General features: G+C 45.2%; 1 protein-coding gene across 1 annotated transcript; it reads left to right on the forward strand.

The window, feature by feature from the left end:
- The first annotated feature begins 33 nt into the window (after positions 1–33).
- On the forward strand, positions 34–26,009 carry kcnk12 (potassium channel, subfamily K, member 12). Its single transcript, XM_056435232.1, has 2 exons — positions 34–492; positions 24,929–26,009. Exons 1-2 carry the CDS (start codon positions 153–155, stop codon positions 25,810–25,812), a joined length of 1,224 nt encoding a protein of 407 aa, XP_056291207.1. The 5' UTR covers positions 34–152; the 3' UTR covers positions 25,813–26,009.
- Positions 26,010–26,248: the final 239 nt, after the last annotated feature.

Genomic DNA, 26,248 nt, shown 5'->3' on the forward strand with positions numbered 1-26,248 from the left:
CAACGTGACGGGCTGAGTGGACGAGGTGGTGCCTGTGGAAGTGCAGTGTGAGTGCAACGCGCCGACTTCCAGAGGACACCTGCAGACGAGTGAATGCCGTCTCCGATGTGGAGCTTGTCGCTGTCCGACGCGCGCGTGGTGCTGAAATTTGGATGATGCCTGGCCGGCGACTGCAAGGCTGCCGCTCCCTGCACCTCAACGAGGACAACGGCCGCTTCGCGCTGCTCGCCGTCCTCATCGTACTGTACCTGCTGTGCGGCGCTGCGGTCTTCTCAGCCATCGAGAGGCCGTCGGAGCTGCTGGCTCAAGGCCGCTGGAACGGGACGCTCCTCAACTTCAGTGAGACCTTCAACATCAGCCTGCAGGACCTCAACTCCTTCCTGCGGGAGTACGAGGCCGCCATCGCCGCCGGGATCCGGGCTGATGCTCTGAGGCCACGATGGGATTTTACAGGGGCTTTTTATTTTGTTGGAACTGTGGTGTCGACTATAGGTGGGTGATCTATGCATTCACTGACCTTTGCGTCCATTTGATTGCAGCCATGGTGTCATCTACTTGTTGAAAGACATACATTATTCCACTTAAAACCACGAGTAGCCAAGCCCAAATTGAACCTCAAATAGCTCATGAATCAACTCACTATATTAAGTGAGTAATTATTGGATCTATTTAGGAAATATACTGGTTAAATACTGAACACATTTGGGATTTACTGCTACATCAAGACAATTAAGTTGGAGAATGATTAATTATAATATGGCCATAGCTTGTTCAATAATAATATAATTACTGACAGTCTGGACATCAAAAGGAGCTGCCGTCCCTGCAGGCTGCTATCTTTCCACTGGCTTATTTACAGAATAACAGATTAACATTTCTGGTTTTTTTACATTTTGGCTGTGAGGGACTTTGGCAACAGGGGCGACATCTGACACGCCTGCCAGGAATGACACACTCATCCCTGGCTTTAGGACAGCACCCATGGGTGCAGTCTTTCTTTTTTTAGTTGTCACATTTCCATTCAAACCAAAAGGAATGTCAATGAGAAGCCCCGTCTGCTCCCCCTCATTTAACATTTACTCATGCGATAGGTCAGAAAAGAGCAAGTGTCCCTCGAAGGGCACCCCGAGGGCCAACGGTGTGGTGCACAGCATGCCTGATGGCTGCAACGCCTCTGCCCCTTCCTCACTGAAGGCTAGAGAGGAGCCACAGCATACAGGGAGTGGGTGAGCGCGTGAGTGTGAATGGGTGAACAAGCAAACAGAGGCAGTAGTCATTTGAGCTGGCAGCTGCTGACCTTGCCCTCGATACACACAAACACAAACATATGTACACTGTGATACCTGCGACGCCTCCAATAAATTGAAAACATGGAGCGAAGAGAGCGATAAGGAAAACTGTTGGCTGTGCATGGATTCGCAGGGAGAATCCATACGGGCAGAAAACCTATCCGAAGTTTATGAACTGTAGACCTGTCATGAGAGCTTTATGGCTTCTCCACCTCCTGCTCTCAGATACAGAAATGCAGAGCTCTCCAGCAGCCCGCTCACTCAGCTCACCCAGTCACAGGAGGGAACCACAGCAGCTGTGATTGTGTACATGTCTGTGGCAGATTGAAATCCTCTTGTGGTCCAGTTGTCACATGGAGCAAGATCATAGAAACTGACTCAGCTCCTGGGGTGGAGAAGGGAGAAATGGGTGATGTCTTTCTCCAGTAGTTGCTGTTTTCATACGCTTGCATGGATTTCTGTTTAGATTTCCATCTTGCTTTGATCTCCACCGCCCCCCTCCCTCCCGGATTGTGTGCTACTTGTTCTTCATGCTTGTGAGCCGCTAATACAAAAGGGATTTGGGGGCCTCCCAAAACAATTCAGAGTGGCATCCCCCTGTGCCATCTAGACACTCCTCGCAAACACGTCCAACCTCAGTGCTGTGCAGAGGCTTCAAATAGGCAGTGACACTCTCCTTGATGCAACCTCTCCCTGGCTGAGTCCGTGGTCCCCGCCTGCTTCAAGAGATCCACTATTGTCCCTGTGCCCAAGAATGCTTCTCCAGCATGTATGAATGACTACCGACCGGTGGCGCTCACCTCGGTGGTCATGAAATGCTTTGAGAGGCTGATAAAGGACTACATCTGCGCCTTCCTCCCTTCCTCCATGGACCCGCTGCAGTTTGCTTATCGCCCAAACAGATCCACGGATGATGCTGTCTCCCAGGTACTGCACACCACACTCTCTCATCTGGACAGCCAGAGGGGGGGGCTATGTGAGACTGCTGTTCATTGATTATATTTCAGCTTTCAACACCATAGTCCCCTCCAGACTGGCCGGCAAGCTGATTGAGCTGGGACTGAACACCCCCTGTGTGCTTGGATCCTGGACTTCCTGACCGCCAGGCCACAGGTGGTCAGGGTGGGCAGACACACCTCAAATCCCTCACCCTGAACACAGGATCCTCAGGGTTGCGTCCTCAGCCCCCTACTGTACTCCCTGTACACACATGACTGTGTGGCCAGGTTCAGCTCCAACACCATCATCAAGTTTGCGGATGACACAGTGGTGGTGGGCCTGATCTCCGACAACGGCGAGAAGGCCTACCTGGAGGAAGTTGCTGATCTGTCACTCTGGTGCCAGGACAACAGCCTCATCATGAATGTCACCAAAACTAAGGAGCTGATTGTGGACTTTAGGAGGGTACAACAACAGAGGACGTACTCACCACTGGGGATTAACGGGACTACTGTGGAGAGGGTGAGCGGGTATAAATACCTGGGAGTCCACATCACCGAGGATCTGACATGGTCAACAAACACAGACACTCTGATGAGAAAGGCAAGGCAGCGCCTCTACCACCTCAGGCAGCTGAGGAAATTTAAAGTTTCCCAGAGGATCCTTCAGTCCTTCTACTCTGGAGCTGTAGAGAGCGTCCTGACAGGAAGCATCACAGCCTGGTTTGGCAACTGCTCCGCTCAGGACAGGAAGGCTCTGCAGAGAGTAGTGCGTTCGGCTGAACGCACTATTGGAACTACACTCCCACCCTGCAGGACTTGTACACCAGGAGGTGCAGAACCAGAGCCGGCAGGATCATGAAGGATCCTCACCACCCCAACAACAGACTGTTTCAGCTGCTGCGGTCAGGCAGGCGCCTCCGTAGTCACGCTGCAAGAACAGAGAGACTGAGACGGAGTTTCTTTCCTCAGGCCATCAGGACTGTGAACTCCGACCTCACCAGGACCCCCACATAGACCCACACAACTCCCCTCTTAGGCACACACACACACACACACACACACACACACTTACTGTAAATATTGTGTTGTTTTTTATTGTAAATAGTGTGTACTTGTTGCCCTTGCACATTCCTGCTGAGCATTGCCACTTTCATTTCACTGCACACCCTGTGTGTGTATGTGACAAATAAAACATCTTGAATCTTGAGATCTTGAATCTTGAATCCACAATCACTTTGAAGAATGAAAGTAAAGCCGTGGTCACTTGAGGTGCTTGTTTCAAGAAAGTTTTGGCCATATCCACCAGCCGTTAGTCCCACGCCTAGTGTATTGTAACCCAAACTCAAAGTACAAACTACAGTATAGTGTAAACAACTGCAACAACATCATGTTTTTTTTGTTACATTCTAAGCACCTTTTTATTGACCAAGACAGCCTCATCACAAGGTCAGTCGCCACTCTGGAGCTTTCCATCATATCACATGTAGTTGCCCTGTTGTCAGGAATTTGTTGTTGATTCAATTCTCATTTTTTTCAAACACTCTGAGGACTTCTTGTTTTTATATCCATGTTGGCTTAAGAGTTCACATAGAAAGTTCACAGAATAACTGGCAAGCTCAACTTTTTAGCCACGGCTCTGTGGATGGCGAGGTTCATTTGTCGATGGTTAACATTTGAAATGTTCCAAAAGCAATTGGAGCGATAGACATGGAAATTGGAATAAGACATTAATTGTTCAACAACTTTGGTGCAAAACAAATGACAAGTCCGTCCGTCTCAGATGTATTTTGTGTTTAATGCTAATTAGCTAATGTTAAGTTGGACAATCAAACACAAGCTGCAACCAAGGTCTATTACTAGTCTTGAGTAAAATATCCCAGAGCCTAGAAAATATATTTTTATTTGCATGTCAATCCAATGTAAAGTAAATGGGTAACCTTTTTTGTATTGTCGCACTTGCCAATACATTTTCAAATGGGTGAGTGAATACCATCCCTGAGTAAACATCAACAGTACTGCACTAGCATTGCCTGTCAGGGCTACGTCACAGGTAGCGAGGTGCAGGAGCTCATGCGCAGAGGAATTGAGGAGTCAGTGTAGATTAACAAAAAAAGGCGCTCTTTAATGAGGCAAACATTTCCACACAGAAAACAACAAAGACCAAAAAGGGGCAGGCAGAGAATCGGGGTTCAGGGCGGACAGGCAGGATCAGACAAACGCACGACACACAGGACGACGGAAAAAAGACAACAATCCAGCAACAGACAAGGGAAAGAGTGGCACAATATATAGGCGGGGAAACAGGTGTACGACATGGAAACAGGTGTATGACATGAGACATTAACGAGACGAGAGTGGCTGAGGGCAGGTGCAGGGAATGACACAATCAAGGAGACAGAGGAAACACAGAGAAGACACAGAACAGAACCTTACATTGTCTTTGTGTCCATGTTCGCGTGTTATACGCTGTATACACCGCTGTGTGTGAGCACAGCCTCAAGGAGCCGCTCGCGTGGCTGTGGACTCGTCTTGTTAAAACTTTGAAGAGTTTGTATTTGTCTCCATCCAACTCTTGGTGTTGTTGTCTTGCCCTACATTTTCACTTCCTTTTTTTGCATGCTCAATGAATAGGGCACCAGAGTCTGCTCTGTAAACAGAATTTCTATTAATAGGAAATCTATTCCCAGGCCCCAAGGCTGATTGATAACTGCCAACTGCCAATTAGGACAGCTCTCTGTCTGTCTGTGAGCCTGCAGGTCTCACTGTCAGTTGCTACGATGACATTTTTGAGAAATACTTTGTGAGCTTTGAAGTGCTCACAGGCGTTATACTTGTCTGTGGATCAAGTGTACTAAGTCAAGTGGCTCTCCGATGTAGGACTTTTAACTTGTTGAGATCAACTGTAAAAGGCCAGTTAGAGCACTTAGTTGTTCTGCAGTTATAATATTCAGGGAAATATTTATTCCTGAGGATGGACTCTGCCCTGCCTCTCTTTGCCTCTGGCAGCCACTGTGGCTCCCAGCTCCATCACACTCATAACCACCCACTCACTCGGAGAAGTCAAAGGCAGACAAGGCCGATAGGACAGTTGAAAAAACAGCACATGCCAGACCCTCATGCAGTTTGTCCTTTAAATGAGGCCTGCTTTAACCTTCATGCAGTCCAGAACATGCGAAATGAGGGTACATGTCAGTGGAGCGAAGATAACAAAATCCTGCTCAACCCTGGCTGTACAGAGCGGTGCTGCAGCAAGATGACGGGGCGCTCTAGCAACCTCTGATTCCAGGTCGATATTTTCATCAAAGTGGCCTCTCATTAGGCTAATGGCTTCAACTTGTACTGTAATGGGCAGTTTATATCGACACTATGAGAGGTGTTAGAGCAACTCTATGGTATTTTCTAGGTTGCAGTTCAGATTGCAGTGGAAAAGATCCTCAAGGGGTTACTTAATTAAAGCTGCACCTATCAATATTTCTATTTTAACAATGGATCAAATGTTTATGTGAAGTGCGAAAGGAGTCATTCGAAGTGTCGAACTCCAAGGGGTAACGAATCATCACGAATCATCACCTAAATCTGCTTTTCTCCTCAGCTTCTCAGCATCTTTACGCTCATTGTTCTGCTTTTACAGCCCACAGCTTCCCTTTGGTTCAGATACAATCAGTATTCAAATGAGACTGTTTCATAACCAGTTACATAACATAACAAAGTATGAACATTATTAAAATCATTAATGTATAGCTTTAATGGCCAGTGTTGTTGTGTACACTTCCTGTGGCTGAATTTGTCCTTTTACTTCTGGATTAAATAGATAGAGTTGGAGGAGTGAGTCCGTCAAACAGTAGCCTAGTTTGACCTTTGACCATAGCAACTTCCTCAGGCTGATACATGTACAGTTGATAACCTCAGATCAAATTGAGCCAAATCCGGGCTAGTAGTTGCAGAGAGAGAGAATTTAAATATGATAGACAGTTAGCATTTGACTGTAAAAGCCAAGACACAGTGCCAAAATGCATAACTTTACAGACTTTGTCTTGTTATATCCAGGTTCACAAGTTTATGTGCAACATTTAATTTCATTTTAGAGCTCCCACATCAGGCAAATCGGTGTAACCCCACAGTGAAGATACACTATCTGCTGAATTTGGTGAACCTCGACCCGTCACTATAGATTGTACATGTTCAGCTGAAAAACTACAGAGTCCTTTTGTAGGAGCCAAGTCTGTATTATATGTTTGAGTGCGGGGCATATCCTATATGGGGCAGGTACATTATATATTGGGCACAGGTGCAACTGACACGGGTAATGATGCATGGGTGACGGGGAGATCGCACGGCTTTTACCACAAGCAACAGAGACACAGTTGTATTATGAAATGGAATTAAACGGGAACCTCACCCAATGACACAAACGGCATGGAATCCAGTGGCTGCTGGCCCATAGAGGGCCCCGGGACCCACCTTGAGCCACACACAAAAAACTAAAACAAATATGATAATAATTGTATTTTTATTTATAAATGATACAAATTGTCAGTAGTTGTGTTTTTGAGATATGTAATACACCCAGAAATATTTTTAAAATAGGATATCTGCACAAAATCTATTCTTTCCCTGTACTTCCCGCACATCCTCTCTGTCTGTCTGCGTGTATCAGCTGAGCTGGTGCAGAATCGTCTGTGCCCACAGGAGACGGGTCTAAGAAGCAGTTTAGCCAATCACTGATTAAAGATATAAATGAGTGATATACAATGTAGCCAATCAGCGCCCTAAAATAGGTTCAGCTTGGGGCTAAAGTCATCTTGCCCAAAAGATTTCGGGAATCTAGTTAGGGATGTCTTGCGAAACTTTGCGAGTCGCCATTTTAACAACATGACCATGGCGAGCACAAGCATGAGCACTGATCTTCCAAGAAGACCCGACCCTAACTCGGTAAAATCCTTCCTCTAAGGCCCGTTTGAGAGAAAAACTTTGGAGAGAATGCATGTAAAACACTTCAGTCCAAACCAACCGGACCTCACAAGACCACAGACTGGCTGAAAGGGAAGCAGCACATATGAAGCTTCTGCAGAGACCGGTGCACCCGGAAGGTCTGACTAGCTGGATGCTGCCGGGCTAATGCCGTATTTTGTTTTCCATGCTTGCTTTTTAAATCAACAGGGACAGAACCTGCATGGACAGTTATGGGAGTAAGGGACATGAAACACTTGTCGGTAGAAATAAGAAAACACGAGAACACGAGGACACACATGATAACTCCTCAAGCAGCCATATTGGGCAAAGTGAACATCACTACCAGCTGGACGACCAACACAGGATTGCGGTGAGAAAACACAACGAGGAGGTGGATAAAAACACACACATTTTATCCAAAATAATTGATTGTGTGACGTCAAAGAGCTGTTGGACTGCATGCTGTCGGTTATAAGGGATTATATTCTGGAGGAACGCTGATGTTATTGCCATTTCAAGCAGACGACACGACTGACATTTCCACTGACTGCCAGCTGGTGCTTGTGCTGCGCTACATTGACGGCAGCAGTTATGGTCAGGAGAGGTTTTTCGAGTACATTACCATCCAGAATGCAACCGCAACAGCGCGTGTGGAGAGGCTGCACACCATCGTCCCAAAGGGACAAAAGAGAAAACTTATCGCACAAGCTTATGATGGAGCTGTAATGAGGGGAGCCGCCGGCGGAGTTCAGTGTAAGATATTGGATGTCTTTAACAATGCGCACTACATCCACGGCTTTCATAATAATCATACATATCTCAAATGGATTGTGTCAGTAAAATGTCCTTTATTATGTCAAAGTGTTGAGATTAATGTTAAATATTTAACTGCAAAGTAGGAATGCATATTTGATAACTTTTTTTGCGTTGAATCACTGGAATGTTTGCAGAAATTGATTGGATGGCCCCACCAAAAACAAAATCCACCAGCCGCCACTGATGGAGTCTCTTATTAAAAGCTCGGACCCAGTCGAGTGGCCAAGGGTAGAATTCCGTCACTACAAAGTAAAAACTTGATCTCACCTGGAGAATCGAGATCATTGGAAACACATCTCACCTGGAAGGCAGCGCTGCTGTGGCTAGCCGCTTGACTTCCGAACGAGGACGGATCATCATCAGGAAATATCATGGGCGAAGGAGATCCCGGGTTAGTACCCCGTCAGTAGGATTGATGCTCGTGTGAAACAGCAGCGCGCTGTTCATGCAGCAGCAGGCTGCTCTGAGGAGTATGCTGTATTGCATTGAAATCAATATCGATTGTGTGGACTTTGTATGATTTCGTGCACATCAGAGGAAAAGACTTCCAGTCTGACATTTGTTGAAAATGGATGATCATGATACTGTTGAAATAGAACCCACAAAACAAGAAGTGTACTGTCGCAATGGAGATGGAAAGGCTTCAGCAGGAAAGGAAATGCAATTTTGGCAAAATAAGGACACAAATCACAACACTCTTGGCTTCCAAGGAAAATAAAATAAGAAGTTAAGTATTTCATCTGCATGTATCATGGAAAAGGAAGAGAAAACAGCTTTAATGGAGCAAGTTGCTGCTCTGTAAAAGAGACATGACCTGGAGGCAAAAGAGGAGAAACTGAGAAAATTACGGAACAACTGGAGCTTGATACACTGGTAGCCGTCGCTGCTACAAGACTTTCTGTGTTGGAAGGCAGTGGCGTTGGAGGAAAGGCCCATTCAGATGTAATGAGCTCCTATGTGAGCAAAGGACTTAAAGAGCAAAGACTTGAATTAGATTCAAAGGCAAATGCATTTGTGTCAATAAACACTCTGACCTCAGATCAAGGCTCAACAACGCCACCTTTTTAACCTTCACATGTTGTGCGACCAAACGTAAATATACAAAGAGATTGCATGAAACCTCAACAAGTAAGAACATCACTCTCAGGCTGCAGTCACTACCAAATACCGGACTGTCCCACTCAACTCCTCTAGGACAGGAGTCTCAGGATGTGTCCACAGCCACCACAGCTGCATCACTCAGGCCAGTAGCTACGCAGGAACAAGATCTACACCGGCTTCAATCTGCACAGAACACTTCACCAGCGCAACATGCAGTTAACCACGATGACATTCATGAAGTCATGCAGAGGCAGAATGAAATCGCCACAATGCTGGTGCAGCAGCACATGGCTGCTTCTTTACCACAGAGAGACATCATCGTATTTGACGGGGATCCATTGAAGTAAATTTGGTTCATGAGAACTTTTGAACATTGTATTGAAGAAAGAACCAACAGTTATCAAGCTTGTGTCTATTATCTTGAGCAATAAACTCGGGAGCAGCCTAGAGAGCTGGTCCGAAGCTGCCTACATATGACACCACAGCAAGGATATCTAAGCGCAAAAGGACTTTTGAAAGAACACTTTGTCAATGGACACCAAAGAGCAACAGCCTATATGGATAAAGCATTTGGATGGCCTGCTGTTGAGACTGAGGATCTTCAGACACTGCAGGAAACTGCCTTGTTTCTAAGAGGGAGCTGCAACGCTCTGACATCAATAAAACACATGGAGGAGATGAACATTACATCAAATATGAGGCAAGTCATAATGAAGTTGCCATATAAGTTGCGGGAAAGATGGAGGTCTGCAGCTTGCGAGGTAGAAGAACCCCAGGGCCAAGAGGCCATGTTTCCAGATATGGTGAACACTGGAGAAGCAAGTCAAAATGTTGTCTCGTCCTTTTTTTGGCAATATTTCCGATGCACAACCAAACACCTTAATAAGGTCTATGAATAGGAGCAAACCGCTACCCAGGAACACCATCAGAGGAAGTAGCTTTGCAACTATCATCACAGTGCAAGAGACGCCAAAGCCGCCTGTAACCGCTGAGGAGTCATCCTCAGAATCCTGCCTTTATTGTGAAGAGTCCCATCCATTATCCAGGTGTTTAAAGCTGAAATAAGTATCTCAATGGGAGAAACTTGAATTCCTAAAAAGGAAAGGAATCTGTTTTGCATGTTTGAAGGCCGGCCACATGAACAAGGAATGCAAAAGTCATCTGACCTGTGAGCAGTGCAATCTAAAATACCCAACGACTGTACATATCCGAGACAAAATTAACAAACCACAGGGAATCCCAGACCTACGCCTTCCTGGACCCTGGGAGTACAGCAACCCTTTGTACCAACCGTTTCATGAAGAATCTAAATCTACAGGGTAAAAAGACCAACATTATGTTACGCAATATGGGCCAAGATAAAGTTGTGGAAAGCCAAATACTGACAGGACTGGATGTGATAAGATTGGATGATCATCAATCCTTTGAGCTCCCAGAAACATTTACACAGGAAACGATCCCAGTCTCAAAAGGCAACATCCCTACTCGACGAGATATCGAAAAGTGTGAATATCTGAAAGAAATCCGTATCCCAGAATTGAATGCTGATGTTGAAATCTTCGGGATTAATGCACCAAAACTAATGGAACCCTCGGAAATAATCAACAGCCAAGGTGATGGACCGTATGCTGTGAGTGGTGGTTGTTGTAAAAAATGTCTGCTCGACCATACATGCCAATAGGATATCCATTATCAGACTGGAAGAGCAGTTGGTCTCCCAGTATAATCAGGATTTCAATTAAACATATCACTGAAGGAGGAGAAGAAGGCGAGGAGGGAAATGGAAGAATATGGGAGATTGGTGGGGGGGGAAAGGAAACTAGAGGAGGAAGAAGGGAAACGGATTAAAGCAGAGAAGATTAGATGTGAGGAGAAAGAAAGGATAATGGTGGAGGAAAAAAGGAGGAAGGAAGAAGAGAGGGTTAGGAGGCAAGAAGAAGAGCGTGAGCAGTTAGCAGAGGAAAAGAGGATGCTAGAAGAACAAGACAGGAGACTTGAGAAGGAAAGAAAGCAAAGGGAGGAAGAAGAGATGAGAAGACCAGAGGAAGAGAACAGTAGGAAAGAAAAGGAAGAAAATGAGAGAATGGTTGTTGAAAAAATGAGACAGGAACAAGTGAGGAGAAGAATTAAAGAAGAGGAGAACATTACAAGGGAGAGTAAAGAAGAGGCTAGAAAGCTGGAGAAAGAAGTTAAAAAGAGAAGTCGACGCACAGAAGAGGGACAACAAAAGAAGTCACTTTTACGAATCCATCTGATGAAAAGGACCCGATGAACACGAGAGAGGCGACCGGCTCCTCGGCCTCCAGGAAGTCATCGGGCTGAGAGTCAGAGGGCGGAGCGACACAAATCAACAAGAAGGATAAAGACAGGACAGGTGGAGCGGCCTGTATCCACGATGGTTCTGCTTCGAGAAGCAGTGTAAACATGACATCGGGTCACGTAGATCACACCTGTTTTGTTTTGATGACTCCTTTTTGATTAATGTAATTGCGCATACTTTTCGCAATTAGGGGCCGGTGTGTAGGAGCCATTAGTCAAGTCTGTATTATATGTGGGGCATATCTCAGGTTGACCACGGGTGGCAGTGTGGAGCAGTGTGGCAGGTAATTGATATACTGTATGGGGCACAGGTGCAACTGACCGAGGTAATGATGCGTGGGTGACGGGGTGATCACAAACAACCGAGACAGTTGTATTGTGAAATGGAATTAAACAGAAACCTCATGCAATAAAACAAACGGCATGGAGTCTCTTATTAAAAGAGCGTCAAGAACAGGATCTCCTCCCGCACCCAGCCCAGTGGCCGAGGACAGAAATCCGTCACGACACCTTTAATGAACAATAAATCGGACCTCAGAAGGCCAGAGAGGATATGCAAGAAATTATTTGTCAGGTTTTGTATTCTCGTTATCACAAAATCATTTTGGAGAGTTAGCATTAAGCAAGTAATTATGAATGCATTCCAACATTATTTAAAGTTCCTAAAGCGAGTCTGTCGTGATGAATAAATCATATTTGTTGTTAACTGAAGAAAACTGCAAGCTTGTTAATGCCACGATGACAATACATTATTTATAGAAACTATAATTGACCATGTCCTCTCTATTATTGTGATAGTAAACAATCAGGCCTGGTTTAGTTTTGTGTTTCCTTTCTCGTATTCTTGTGCCAATATAAAAAGTGCTGATTTTGCAACCGAGTCTAACTGAGGAACACTTACGAGGCCTATTACACGCTAGTATGACCAGGACCCGTGGATCTGGATGAAGCTGCAAATCAAAACTGCTCTCTGTACATTCCTGCACCTCGCATTTCTCGAGTCTCCGAGGTTCCAAGACAATATCACCAGTCTATATATGCAGAGCATGCATTTGGCATTTAAGCAGTTGGAAATGTCAAATGGTGGACTTCATGGATTCCTGATGGCTGGCCGGGTTTTAGGCTTTGATGCTCGTATTTAGATGAAGCGCTCGGTGCTGCCTCGCTGGGAAAGAAAACCCAACATCTGTGTTGTTGTTACTGTTGATGTATTCTACAGGAGAAAAAGGGTTGAGAAGGCTGAGAAAGGTTGAAAATCGGTCTACTCAGATTCGTCGATGCACAGCGATGTTTGTTCCTGCTGTCCGTCTCTCACTTCAGCTCTGGTTCACCTTTCAAGAGATGTTGCTTCTGTCTCATCCATCTCAACTCATTCTAATGCACTCACTTATTTGGATCCATTCATTCACTCATATTGATCTCCTTACACATTGAGTTACTGCGAGACATCAGACTGTGTTCACATCACACAAGCAGTTCAAAACATAATGAGAAGAAGATCACTTAAAAGGTTTATTTTCACAGAACCATTTGAAGCTGGTCAGTAGGACTCTCTATTCCTTACCTCCCCTCTCTTCTCTTTAGATCTGCTGGCTGCTCTGTGAAATCATAGACTCAGAGGAAATGTCACCGTTAAAAAAGGAAAACAGAGGACCTTCAGTCACATGAAAGGCACTGGAGGTCTCTTTGGACTGTGTGCAGTCCGGACGCTCAGCACAACAACTGTGTCCCCAATAAGGAGCCAAACTGAACTGCTGCTGCATAGATGTTCCTGAACACTGTTTCAAAATCCTGTTGCTGTGCAATATATCAAGTTACCTCTTTGATTAACGTTGTAAAAAAGGACTATTTGTAAGGCGGTAGCTGTAACTCGTAGTGACAAACCCACACAGATTCTGTATTTCTGCGTCCTTGAATCATGTTTAAGTTTACGCTCACCACCACAGCGTGTCTCTAAATGGGGACATGGTATAACCGGTACATCGAGTTCGGCATCTTGGCCGTTGTCATCTTGGTTTTTTCATCCAGAAGTGACACGAGCACTGAACACTGACAAATAATTGTTTTAAACCTTGCATGAAATTAAACCACGCTGTGAAAGAGTTGTAAGATGAAAAAACGGAGAGACCGAAAGCCCACCTTGTGTAACAGTTTGCTCTCAATGGGTCCATCGTTTACCAAATGAACATCATGCTGTATTGAAGAAGACTTGAAAATAGTTAAGACCATAACTTGTGTTTCCAAAAAGAAATGTTAATAATGGACTATGACTCACTCTTAATGCCTGAATTCAAAGACGGGAAAATATCAATATTATTCTCCATATATTACACAGCTGCTTGAAATACCTTTTATCCCTCCATTTCTGCCCCTCTGCGAGTTTCTCGCTTCACTGGGTGCTTCCTGAGGTGTAGTGTGTGTGTGTGTGTGTGTCTGCGCGCGCGTGGGCCAAACCTGCCGTGAGGGACTGGCTTCAATAAATCCCCGTCTTCCTTAACTGCTGCTGTGCACACCTCTGCACTCTGTCACAGCGGGTCATAAATCTGCTCCGACTTGCTATGGCGTGCACTCGCCCGCGTACAGTAACTTACAGACTCAAACCATGATGGCGAAGTGATACTGAGATCAATTTAGAGGACACAGCAGAATTGCTGGGCGTCCTCCTTCGAACTGATTAGCATTTCACTGATCCTGCTCTTTGCACTGGCCAAGCCGAAGAGACAATACACTCTGTGTGCTCTTCGCACCCTGCAGTCCTCTGTAGGGTTCATTTCAACAGATTTTTAAAATCATATTCTGGTGTTAATATTTTGACTATCATCAGTTTCTCTGTCGATCAAATTTGCACTGGCGCTGACGTCAATGCTGACTCACAGCTGTGAGAGTTTAAACTTCCCCCATGGGCAGAACATTCTCTTTCTTGCAACCTTTGTAATGGTTGGCAACGTTTGACGAAGTGAAACACCGGTAACAAGTGTTGCCATGTTTACAGATAGCTTGCAGAGCAGATGCCACTTCTGCACCAGCAGAAATGTCACCTGCATCTCGGGGTCATGTATAGAAAACGTTTTCAATGTTAATAAGCTCGCAGCAAGTTGGCAAACAGCTTGATTTGGCAGCCGTCGATCTGTCTCATTGTGTGATGGAGGGACACTGGAGCGCATGCTGCACGATTTTATCCTGCTTCCATGCAAGCAGATGCTGAAATAGTATTTATGGCAAAAGTGTTGCAGATGAATTAACATCGTCTCCCGCCTGCTGATAAAATCACTTTGCTCTCGGTCAAAACACGATAACAGTGTAACAGAGTGACTTTTGAGCATGACCTTGAATCTTTAAGAAGGTTTGTCATTTGGATTGGATTACAAGATGACATCACCCGTGGAGCTTGAAATCATGGGCTGCATACTAGTGGGAGCCAAAGCTGTTGCGTAGAACACATCTGCCTTCGAGGAAATGACAATTCAAACACGAGAGCTCGTCTAAATTTGGACCGCATGCAGTTCCAGTCATGTTGGATTGTTCAGACACTCTGTTTGGATGAGAGGAAACAGCACTCTTGATCCCTTCCTTTATTTCAGCAATACCATGTGAGATTCTCAGTGAACACACACACACACACACACACACACACACACACACTGGCCACTGTGAAGATCAGACGCCAGCACAAGAAGTTAAACCATTCAAGAAACAGACCAACTTCTCTTACACTCTTGGACATTATAATTTGGCACACATTTCCAATAATTAAATCATGTTTATCTCTGGATAACACTAGGATCACACGTAGCTGAAAGCGCCATAATGCATACATGTTGTCGTCATGCCAGCATCCACAAACAATTCAACTGACTGGAAGCCTCTGGCAGAGTATCAGACTCCTAGTCGGCACATTCAGTTAATAGAGAGTCAAACATAATTTAATTGTAAGCAACAGAGCATTGACCCTTCATTTCTCTGAGGCGGCTTGCTTTTGATTGTGTCAATGTATTATTCAGGATCATTAGTGCAGCTGTCACTTACGTAGCCGTCTGGAATCAGGTTGTTGCTTCGCTTTACATTTCAGGGACTTGAGCTTTCACATCATCAGCAATGAAAAAACATTCAATTGAATAGCAGCTAACCCTAAAGCATTAGTTTTCTAATGGCATCTGATTTGACAGTTTGCATGTGATGAAACACATGATCTGAAGACGTTTAATACATGTAAGGTAGCGTTACCATGATACTTACAGTGTGTGCACCAAATCTGTTTCATCTATTATGCTGAACATGGCTTACAACACTGATATGAGGGTGAGTGTTTCATAAGCTCCACCTGGACAGGTGTGTTTACTTGGTGGAGTAATACGAGAGGGCTTTATGTCGCTAAGCTTTTACTCAAATATTGACTCTGCATACAGAGCAAGACATTAGGAAACACAAGGACATTCAGCCTTTCGATCATTCATGGAGAAGCTATTAATCTGATCAGAGAAAGACTCCTCATCACACGCAAGGACAACTTCTGTGTTACCTTTTGATGATGGACGACAGCACGGGAATCTTTTCGTTTTAGACAACATGCATGTCTGAGTCTTTCCAGTTCTTTTAAAACTGTGCAAAGATGAAAAACAGATTGAAAAATTAAGATAACAATAATAAATGTTGGCACAGATCCAAAGACAAGACAGCATATTCGTTTGACCATGAATCCATCCACGCAGCAGCAGAGCCATCGATCCTCCTGGCTCTCTTTGCCAGTTAAGAACTGAGATACAATTTAAAACACAAGACTCAGTTCAGTTACGGAGGAGCCGAACAAATCACAAAATATGAAAAAGAAGGTATTGTTGGCTGTGTGTTACTGCACAGGTTGGTGTTGCTCTGGAGATGTTACCTTGTTACTTCTCACGGTGTGCGCCTGAGCTCTTTCTGGCCATTTATATCTGTACCGACTTTTCTTTCGCAACTTTTCCATGACACCTCAGTTCATTATTTGTAGTCATTCCAAACCATGTGTGTGTGGCTGAGCTGAGGGCTGAGGGTGTGAAGTTAAAAGCCGCATTGTTTTGCTTCCGGGCCACATATATTATCGCATTGTTGTATTGGTGTGCAGGATTTATGTATTTTATTAATATTACCTTGGCCTTTGTTTACATTATAGATGCAGTGCACATATACAACAATATAGCTGCATATCAATGCTGTATGTGACCTATTCTATCATCATAGTATGAGTGTTTCTATTATTATCCAGTCTGCCAGTAATCCTGGCAGCTTCTCAGCGGATGTTGGTGTGATGATGTCTGAGTGCTGGCCATGTTGCTGCTTCGTCGGCCCTCTCCGCAGACCCCCGCCACGCCACACCATGACACATTATTTCCTGCTGGTCACAGAAACACAGTCATCAGAGGGACGTGGCGTTTTCTGCTGCCGCTCCTATCAGGTCAATTGTTATTGTATTCCCACCAGTGGGATGCAGTTAGTTTGACTTGGAGCTTGTGTTTAAGCTCATTAATTGGGTAATGGGGAAGCCAGAGGAGGCAGACATTTGAGTTTTGGTTTGCAAAACTGTCACTTTATGGATCCTCGGGTCCATTTTCAGGCCCTTCAAGGAGTTGTGTGTGGGGGGATGTTGTTTTCCTCAATGACACACGAGGACCTCCAGCTTTAACGCTGCTCAAGGAGACCCGTGGAACGTACAGCTCATGTCCTTCATCCAGACACAGGAACAAAGGCCTTTAGTTACCCTTTATTCTCATGTGGGTATCCATTAAGAGCTTTGGCTCTCCTGGATATTTCTCTTGTATTGTGTTCTTTTAGATTTGTTCTGACTGTCCTTATTTCCCCCCAATTCTAAGCTGAACTCATTGACATTAACAGCAGACATTTCCAACATGACGGACATAGTTGTCCTTGGGAGGCCATTTTCCAGAAAAGTGAATCAATGTCTTTTTTTGCGATACTTTGTGAAGCAAAATGTGTCAATTTTTCTTTGCCATCATCTCCTTGGTGTTTATGGAAACACAAATGACCTACCAAGTATTAAATAGCTCTGTTCATCTTGAAATTAAATATTAATAATGAAATACAAACTGTGAACACACCACTGGCATATTATGACTTTTTAGTTCATATAAGACACTTACTTATTTACCCAGCCAGCAGACACAGAGCATCAGTATGATTTAATTGGAGTTGTCATTGTGTCTACTTGGTGAACTGTAGTCCAATATTCACTCTCTTTTTGCTCTGTTTTCGGTCTCCGCCGACTCTCAAGGGAAGTGAAACCCAAAACAGAAAATGTCACTATGCCAGGCAAGGAGAGTTTCATCAGTGCACTTCATAGGATTACATTGAATAGCTACTTTAGCTCCTTTGTGCTTCAGACCCTTCAGATATTGACATACTGTACCTCCTGAAAGTTGTCAATCTTGAACACTCCTTCTGTCCTTCACTCAGAGCGGCTCTCGGTATAAATTATGATGATTGATTACTGTTTAGAGTTGAGAGGTCTACTGAGTGTCGCAAATCAAACGCAGAGACCGGCAATTACCACTTTATATTAGCAACACACATGCCATTGGATTGTAATAGGAGCTGCTCGTTCTTAGTTGTATCAACTCTGTGATTACTGCCGAGTACATGCGATTTAAACTTTAGATAAAAGCTCACCTTGAATTTAAAATCACTGCAGGTCAGTAATAATCTATATTCATCCCCCCCATCTTCCCACAGTCTGATCTCTCCAGAGCGCTGTCTTCTTCTTCATCTTCGTCTTCTGCTTCTTCTTCTTCTGCTTCTCCTCTTAAAACTGTCCGGTGGTATTTAATGGATACTAATGGCATGATTTCCTTCTGGTTGAAGCTCTATTGGTGATTATGTATGCATGCACCATTAGCCATTAGAGCATAACATCGTTGTAGAGTTGAGCATACTGTATTTAATGTTAATGATAAACTATTCTCCCAGGGCTTTGATTTAATTGGATTATCACACATATGATTTCCTACATTATCAAGTTCTGCTGAATTAAATGACTCATTTTAGCTCCAATGCGATAAAAAGATTAAACTGAGGTCAGCAGCTGGATCATTGGTCTAGATTGAGGATTTTGTAGGAGTTTTAAATTCTCAAGTATTTGTGAAAAGTACCACAGCTTGAGCCTGCCCTTTGCCTTCTATTATTGTTCTCTTTTCCTAATGCATCTCGGCACAGTAGTCTGGAGTAAAGGCTCTGAAATGCTACACCGAATCAATTCCTGGTGCGCTTTCCTCTCTTAGGTAATTACCTTCGCATTGAAAATGCGGAAGGTTATGTTTTGATCGCTGTGTATTTATTTATTTATTTATTTATTATTTTTTATTCATTTATTTGTATGCGTGTTACTCGCATAACACAAAAAGTATTAAACCGAATCGCATGAAATTCGGTGGGATGATTGGTTATTATCCGGGGACCATTTGATTAGATTTTGGGATCGATCGGGTCAAAGGTCAAGGTCATGAAAAGGTCAAGATCTTTTTTTTACCATAGCACGGTCAATTTCTATCCAATTGGCATGCAACTAATGCCAAAATGTTCATAGTTCAATGCAAAATCTTGTGATATGCGAAGGTATGCGCTCTACCGAGTGCCCATTCTAGTTTACTTTGCAATCAGATATGGTGCGGAGGACTGTCTCTGTGCGCGCTGAGGAGATGTAATCTGTTTTCCCAATTATTCAGTGGGGTTAAAAAGACTTGGTCTGATAATTAATTATCCATGAAGAGCTTAATTTATGAAATTACATCATCTTCCTGTCACCCAACAGTCCCTTAATGACTGTTTCTGAACTTTGTCACTTTGACAAAACCAGATAATTCAGCATCTGGTGTACCGTATAGGCCCACACACGTGAGGCCATAAGTGTGTGTACATGTGTGGATATGTGGGTGTGATATTCCCTCTTGTCTCTATAAAACAATCTGTATCAATCAGTGTTGATCTAAATGACCTGGCGTGTCAACAGCAAACCCACAGGAGAGTGGTTTTCAGGGCGAGAGATAAGGTCAAAAAAGCCATTTTGGGTATCATAAAGGAAGTATTGTCTAGATATTGATGTCATTTATTACCTGACATAGATGGTTACAGACGGGTTGGTGAAAAGGGGGGTGGGGGGAGCACTGCCCTAATGCTCTAAGAAGACTGAAATGGAGGATAGCCATGATGGAACAATCAATTAACCGTGGCCTGGAAGTGAACAGTTTGATATTTCAGCACGATTTGATTTGTCGACAAATATACCATCTGCTGTTCTGTGGATAAGGAGAATGACACTGTGTGCATGTGTGCGTGTGTGCGTGTGTGCGTGTGCGTGTGTGTGTGTGCGTGTGTGTGTGTGTGTGTGTGTGTGTGTGTGTGTGTGTGTGTGTGTGTGTGTGTGTGTGTGTGTGTGTGTGTGTGTGTGTGTGTGTGTGTGTGTTTTACCAATCTTGGTCGGACATTAATCTAATGTAAATCATTACATTTTAGGATGAAGACTTGATGTAAGGTCAAGGTAAGGCAAGGGTTAAGGTTAGGGTTAAGATTACGATTGAGATCGAGATTAAGGTTAGGATAAATGATAGGATTAAGCTGGTAGCCACCATGGTCAATGCAATATCCCCATAAATCATGAAAGCACGACTGTGTTATAACCAGATGTGGTGCTGAAAGAATTCATTACACAATGCGATCTTAAAGACGAAACAATATTTTTGCTCAAATACAAAGACAAATACCAAGATGCTCTTCCAGATTGAGAAGTGCTCCTTCAAAATGAGTCCGTAAACCGCCGTTCCTCTCGCAACCCCTTCCTCAGCTTGAACACTCAGTTAATTGTCCAAGAAATCAGAAGATAGCAGGAAGCCAAATCACACAGCGATGAGAGAAACAAGTATTCAGAATGCTTACCTAAACTTATTCCTGGCATCCACGTCCCCTCAATGATCTTGTTTTTCTTGCTCCCTGAATCAATGATGATAACATTAGATACAGTTAAATCTATGCATTCATCATAAGAGGGTGTTTTTTTTGCTATTTGCACCCATGTGTCAGAAGCCAACAATACTTTTTGCACCCTGGCAGAATAGCTAGAATTGTTTTTATCTTTTTACACTCTTGTGTATATAGCATGTCAGAAACAAGCACCCGGGTGTGTGTAGCCAACAATTCTTTTTTTACACTGATACTGTATGTGTATATGTAACCTACTGAAGGCTTTGTATATTTTTCCTACACCTAACCATGTAGTTGTTTTGTCTAAACTAAACCAAACTGAAACTAAAACTGAAAATCCTAATACTAATTGAAAGAAAATGAATAAGAAGTAAATTAAGTGTGCAAGTAGGCTCCTCACAAGTTTCAAACCCTCCACAAACTTCACCCTCATCATACGCTGTCACTTGTTATACTACTTTATAAAACTGCTTTTAATACTACTCGTAAATCTTCTCTCTCGTTCTATTTCCCTGTATTAACTGTTCACTTAATAACATGTAACTTAATTTGCAATGCGAAACATTGTTTTTTCGTAATTATCCCATAGTCACTTTTTCTATCGTCCAACAATAAATCACTCATTACATGTGCACTCAATCCCCTCAACAGAGGCCTCATTAGCCCCGCCTCCTTTGCGATGCCTCCTGCCTAATGGGCCGGCCTCATGCCTCCGTGGTCCTGCCTCCTGCCATGGCCCTGCTGATGCCCCTCCTCTCTACATCCTTCTGTTAACATGGAATGTAGAAATATGGATTGTGGTCCATGCCTGCTAATTATTCATAAATTTCTTTCATGTTCATTGAATGTGTTGTAACTCTGTAACGCTTCCTTCTGTAAACAGATCTTTAATGATGGTGGCGCGCACGGACGCAGCGGCCCCTCTCTGTCCTGACCATTTGGTGTTTTGTTCTGTTTCTAAATGTTTGTGCAAAAGTTCGTCCAAAAATTGTTCGTCTTCGCCTCGTCTGTCTACGTCGGAACCCAAATATAGTCGCCAGGTTCTGTTAACCATCGGCAGGACCAAACTACACGGCACTCTGGACGCTGAACAAGCGGAAACACTCGCGGAGCACGGATTACTTCGCCGGCCTACGACCACACCGACCACACCGGACTCGACTGCCACTCCTCCCCCAGAAAGGAGGCGCCGCAAGCGTTGTGAGAGGAAGCAGAAGAGGGGTAGGCGCGGAGGTATCCGAGCTAGGCTAGCGGCTAGGCCAACTCGTCCAGCCATACCATCCATTATCATGGCTAATGTGCGATCCTTGGACAATAAAATGGACCACATTAGACTGCTGCAGACGGAGCAGCGAGACGTGAGGAACTGCTGTGTGCTTATCTTCACGGAAACATGGCTAAACGACAACATCCCCGACTCTGCTGTGAGACTGGAGCAGCTAACATGCTACCGAGCGGACAGAGCCCTCGCTGATGGAGGGAAAACTCGCGGCGGCGGGGTATGTGTTTACATCCGGGACGCATGGTGCCGGGACGCTGCCGTGGTATGTAGACACTGCTCACCACTGGCGGAGTTTATGATCGTAAGGTGCCGTCCTTTTTATCTGCCGAGGGAATTCACGGCGATTCTGCTAGTCGCTGTTTACATCCCCCCGACCTCCAACAACAGTGATAGAAATGCGGCACTCGGTGAACTGTATCAGGCCATCAGCGAACAACAGACGGCTCACCCAGACGGCTTCACCATCTTTGCTGGAGATTTCAACCATGCAAACCTTAAGACTGTCCTTCCCAAACTACACCAGCATGTTGATTTCCCTACAAGAGGAGACAACATTTTGGATCTGGTCTACACAACCCACAAAGGAGCGTACAAGGCCTCCCCCCTCCCCCACATAGGTCTCTCTGACCACATCACCGTCATGCTAATGCCAGCATACAGACCCAGAGTGAAAGCCTCCAGACCGGTTCTGAAGCAGGTACGGGTGTGGCCAGAGGGGGCCTCCTGCGCTCTCCAAGACTGCTTTGACTCAACAGACTGGGGAATGTTTAAACAGGCAGCCACATACAACGACCACACTGACATTGGGGAGTACACAGACACTGTTACTTCTTACATTAGCAAGTGCATTGATGATGTGACCCATGTAAAGACCATCACCACTCTGGCTAACCAGAAGCCGTGGCTAACAGGGGAAGTCCATCGGCTGCTGAGGACTAGAAATAGGGTCTTCAGAGCTGGGGACGAAACAGACCTGAAAACAGCGAGAGCCAACCTGTCCCACGGCATCAGGAAAGCAAAAAATTCCTACACAAAAAAGATAACCCGGCACTTTAAAGACAGCAGAGACACACGCAGCCTGTGGCGGGGCATTCAGACCATCACAGACTATAAACCCACGCCACAGAACTGCGACAGCAACATCTCTCTGCTAAACAACCTCAACAGCTTCTTTGCCCGGTTTGAAGCACAGAACAGCACTCGTCCACACAAGACTCCGCCCCCTCCCCATGATCAGGTTCTGTGCCTGTCTGCTGCCAGCGTGAAGAGGACTCTCTCGTCCATCAACACCCACAAGGCAACAGGTCCAGACAACATCCCTGGTCGTGTGCTGAAGGACTGCGCAGAGGAGCTTAAGGACGTCTTCACGGATGTCTTTAATACTTCTCTGAGACAAGCTGTTGTTCCATCATGCTTCAAGGTAACCACCATCATACCTGTGCCAAAGAAATCCACTCCGTCCTGCTTCAACGACTATCGTCCAGTGGCACTGACCCCCATAATCATGAAGTGCTTTGAACGACTAGTCATGTCGCATATCAAATCCATTCTCCCCCCCACTCTGGACCCTTTCCAGTTTGCATACCGGGCCAAACGGTCCACGGAGGATGCAATCTGCTCTGCTCTCCACCCAGCCCTCACCCACCTGGACAAATAAGACTCCTATGTAAGAATGCTGTTCATAGACTTTAGCTCAGCATTCAACACAATCATCCCACAACAACTAATCTGCAAACTTGACCAGCTGGGGCTCAACACCTCGCTGTGTAACTGGCTGCTGGACTTCCTGAGTGAGAGGCCACAAGCAGTACGTGTTGGCAACAACACCTCGAGCAGCATCACACTCAGCACAGGGGCCCCTCAGGGCTGTGTGCTCAGTCCCCTGCTCTTCACCTTGCTGACTCACGACTGCAAAACCAGCTACAGCACCAATCACATGGTCAAGTTTGCAGACGACACAACATTGATAGGTCTCATCACCAAGGATGACGAGACCCTCTACAGGAGGGAGGTCAACCTTCTGACCACGTGGTGCGGAGCCAACAACCTCCTGCTCAACAACAGCAAGACCAAAGAGATCGTTGTTGACTTCCGGAAAGGCCACACCCATCACCCACCACTGACCATCAACGGTGCAGACATTGAGCAGGTCAGCAGCACCAAATTCCTGGGGTTGGAAATCAGTGAGGACCTCTCGTGGACAGCCAACACTACATCGCTGGCAAAGAAAGCACAGAGGCACCTCTACTTCCTCCGGAAACTGAGGAAAGCAGGGAGCCCCCCATCCATCATGTGCACCTTCTACCGCGGCACCATCGAGAGTATCCTGACCAACTGCATCACTGTGTGGGGCGGAAGCTGCACAGACCACAGCAGGAACGCCCTGCAGCGCATAGTGAAGGCAGCTGGAAGGATCATGGGTGCCTCACTCCCCCCCCTCCCATCCTTGCAGGACATATACAACACCCGCCTCACCCGCAAAGCGACCTCGATTGTGAATGACCCCTGCCACCCCTCACACGGTCTCTTCAGCCTCCTGCCCTCTGGGAGGAGATACCGGAGCCTCCGGGCTCACACCGCCAGGCTGTCCAACAGCTTCATCCACCAGGCTGTCAGGAAGCTGAACTCTCTCCCCATCCTCCCACTCCGTCCTCTTTCAGACTCACATGTCTGAATGCTGCTAGCACAATTTATGTTGTCTATATGTTGACATGTTTCTTACTATTTTTGCACTTTATGTTGTCTATGCACTTTATGTTGTCTATATGTTCACAAGTTTTTTACTATTTTTGCACTCTATGTTGCACAATTCACTTTATGTTGGACAGAAGAGAAACGCAATTTCGATCTTCTGTATGTTTGCACATATGGAAAATTGACAAATAAAACTGACTTTGACTTTGACTTTGATGACATCTATTGTTTCTGTCCATCCTGGAGAGGGATCCTCCTCTGTTGCTCTCCTGAAGGTTTTTTTGGGGAGTTTTTCCTGATCCGATGTGAGGTCCTAGGACAGGGATGTCGTATGTGTACAGATTGTAAAGCCCTCTGAGACTAATTTGTAATTTGTGATTTTGGGCTACACAAAATAAACTGAATTGAATTGAATTTGGATTTAAGGTTGTTCTGCTTTCAGGCATCGCTTTCCTTGTTTAAGAATCAAAGATATGACTTATTGTGCGGGATCTGAAGTCGTCCTGGAGAGATAAATGTGGCCTCAATTTCAGGGCGAAGTGTCTGATATCTCTCTTTTGCCTCCGCAGGTTTTGGGATGACAACGCCTGTGACAGCGGCAGGCAAGGTGTTCCTGATCTTTTATGGGCTACTGGGCTGTGCTGCCACCATCCTCTTCTTTAACCTCTTCCTGGAGCGCATCATCACACTGCTGGCCGTGGTGATGAAAGCTGTGAGGGAGCGGCGAATCAGGAACAGTGGTCTACTCCCGCCAGGCATCCGCCATGATTTCTCTGCTTACTCCCTCCCCGGCTGGAAGCCCTCCGTGTACCACGTGATGCTAATACTCGGACTGTCAGCCATCACCATCTCCTGCTGTGCGTCAGCCATGTACACCCCCGTGGAGGGCTGGGCTTACTTAGACTCACTGTACTTCTGCTTTGTCTCCTTCAGCACCATCGGATTTGGGGATTTTGTCAGCAGCCAGGGCGCGGTTTACGAATACCAAAGCCTCTATAGGGTGGCCAACTTCCTCTTCATGCTCATGGGAGTGTGCTGCATCTACTCACTCTTTAATGTCATCTCTATTGTCATCAAGCAGGTGCTCAACTGGATTCTGGAGAAAATGAGCTGCTTGTTTTGCCAGCGCTGCAATAAGCCCAACGTCCTCCTGGGCAGACGCAATGCCATCCGCCCGGGCGCCAAGGGTCGCAAGAGTCGGCCACCCGACTCAGACGGACCTTGTGATAGTGACACTGAGGGACGCAGACTATCAGGGGAGATGATCTCTATGAAAGACTTGGCAGCCTCGAACAAGGTGGCGCTGGCCATCATGCAGAAGCAGCTGTCTGAATCGGCCAACGGGTATCCCAGGACAGTCTGTGGCAGCCCACGCCATAATGGTTTCTCTGGGGGGATTGGTGCACTCGGTATCATGAACAACAGGCTGGCAGAGACGAGTAACTCCAGGTAGAGGATACAGTGAGACAGGACGTACGGGATCTCTTGATTCATACTGCGAAACATATGCTGAGGTTGATGACCATGGGCAGATACAAGGCTTATGAGATAGATTGGCAATGTAACTTGTTACGCATGACACATGATTTTGTGGAATACTTTTGGTTGGAATTACAAGACTGCGGAGATAATAAAGGCAATGATAACGATGGTTTCAGTGATTTGATGATGATAGCATGAAGAGAGAACTACAGAGTCAACTAAAGAACATCTGGAAGCTCGAGGACCATCAATCACCCATTACATTAACCTCAAACCCAACCCAGAACAAATCACTGAAATGTCAGTTATTCTGCGGAGGTCTGCTTTATGTGCTCAATATATCAGACTTTTACAACTGAAATGTGCTGTAAAAGAGCCAAGGGAGGCATACAATGTAATCTTCCTTG

This window comes from Pseudoliparis swirei, chromosome 17, assembly GCF_029220125.1.
Source record: "Pseudoliparis swirei isolate HS2019 ecotype Mariana Trench chromosome 17, NWPU_hadal_v1, whole genome shotgun sequence".
Lineage (NCBI taxonomy): Eukaryota > Metazoa > Chordata > Actinopteri > Perciformes > Liparidae > Pseudoliparis > Pseudoliparis swirei.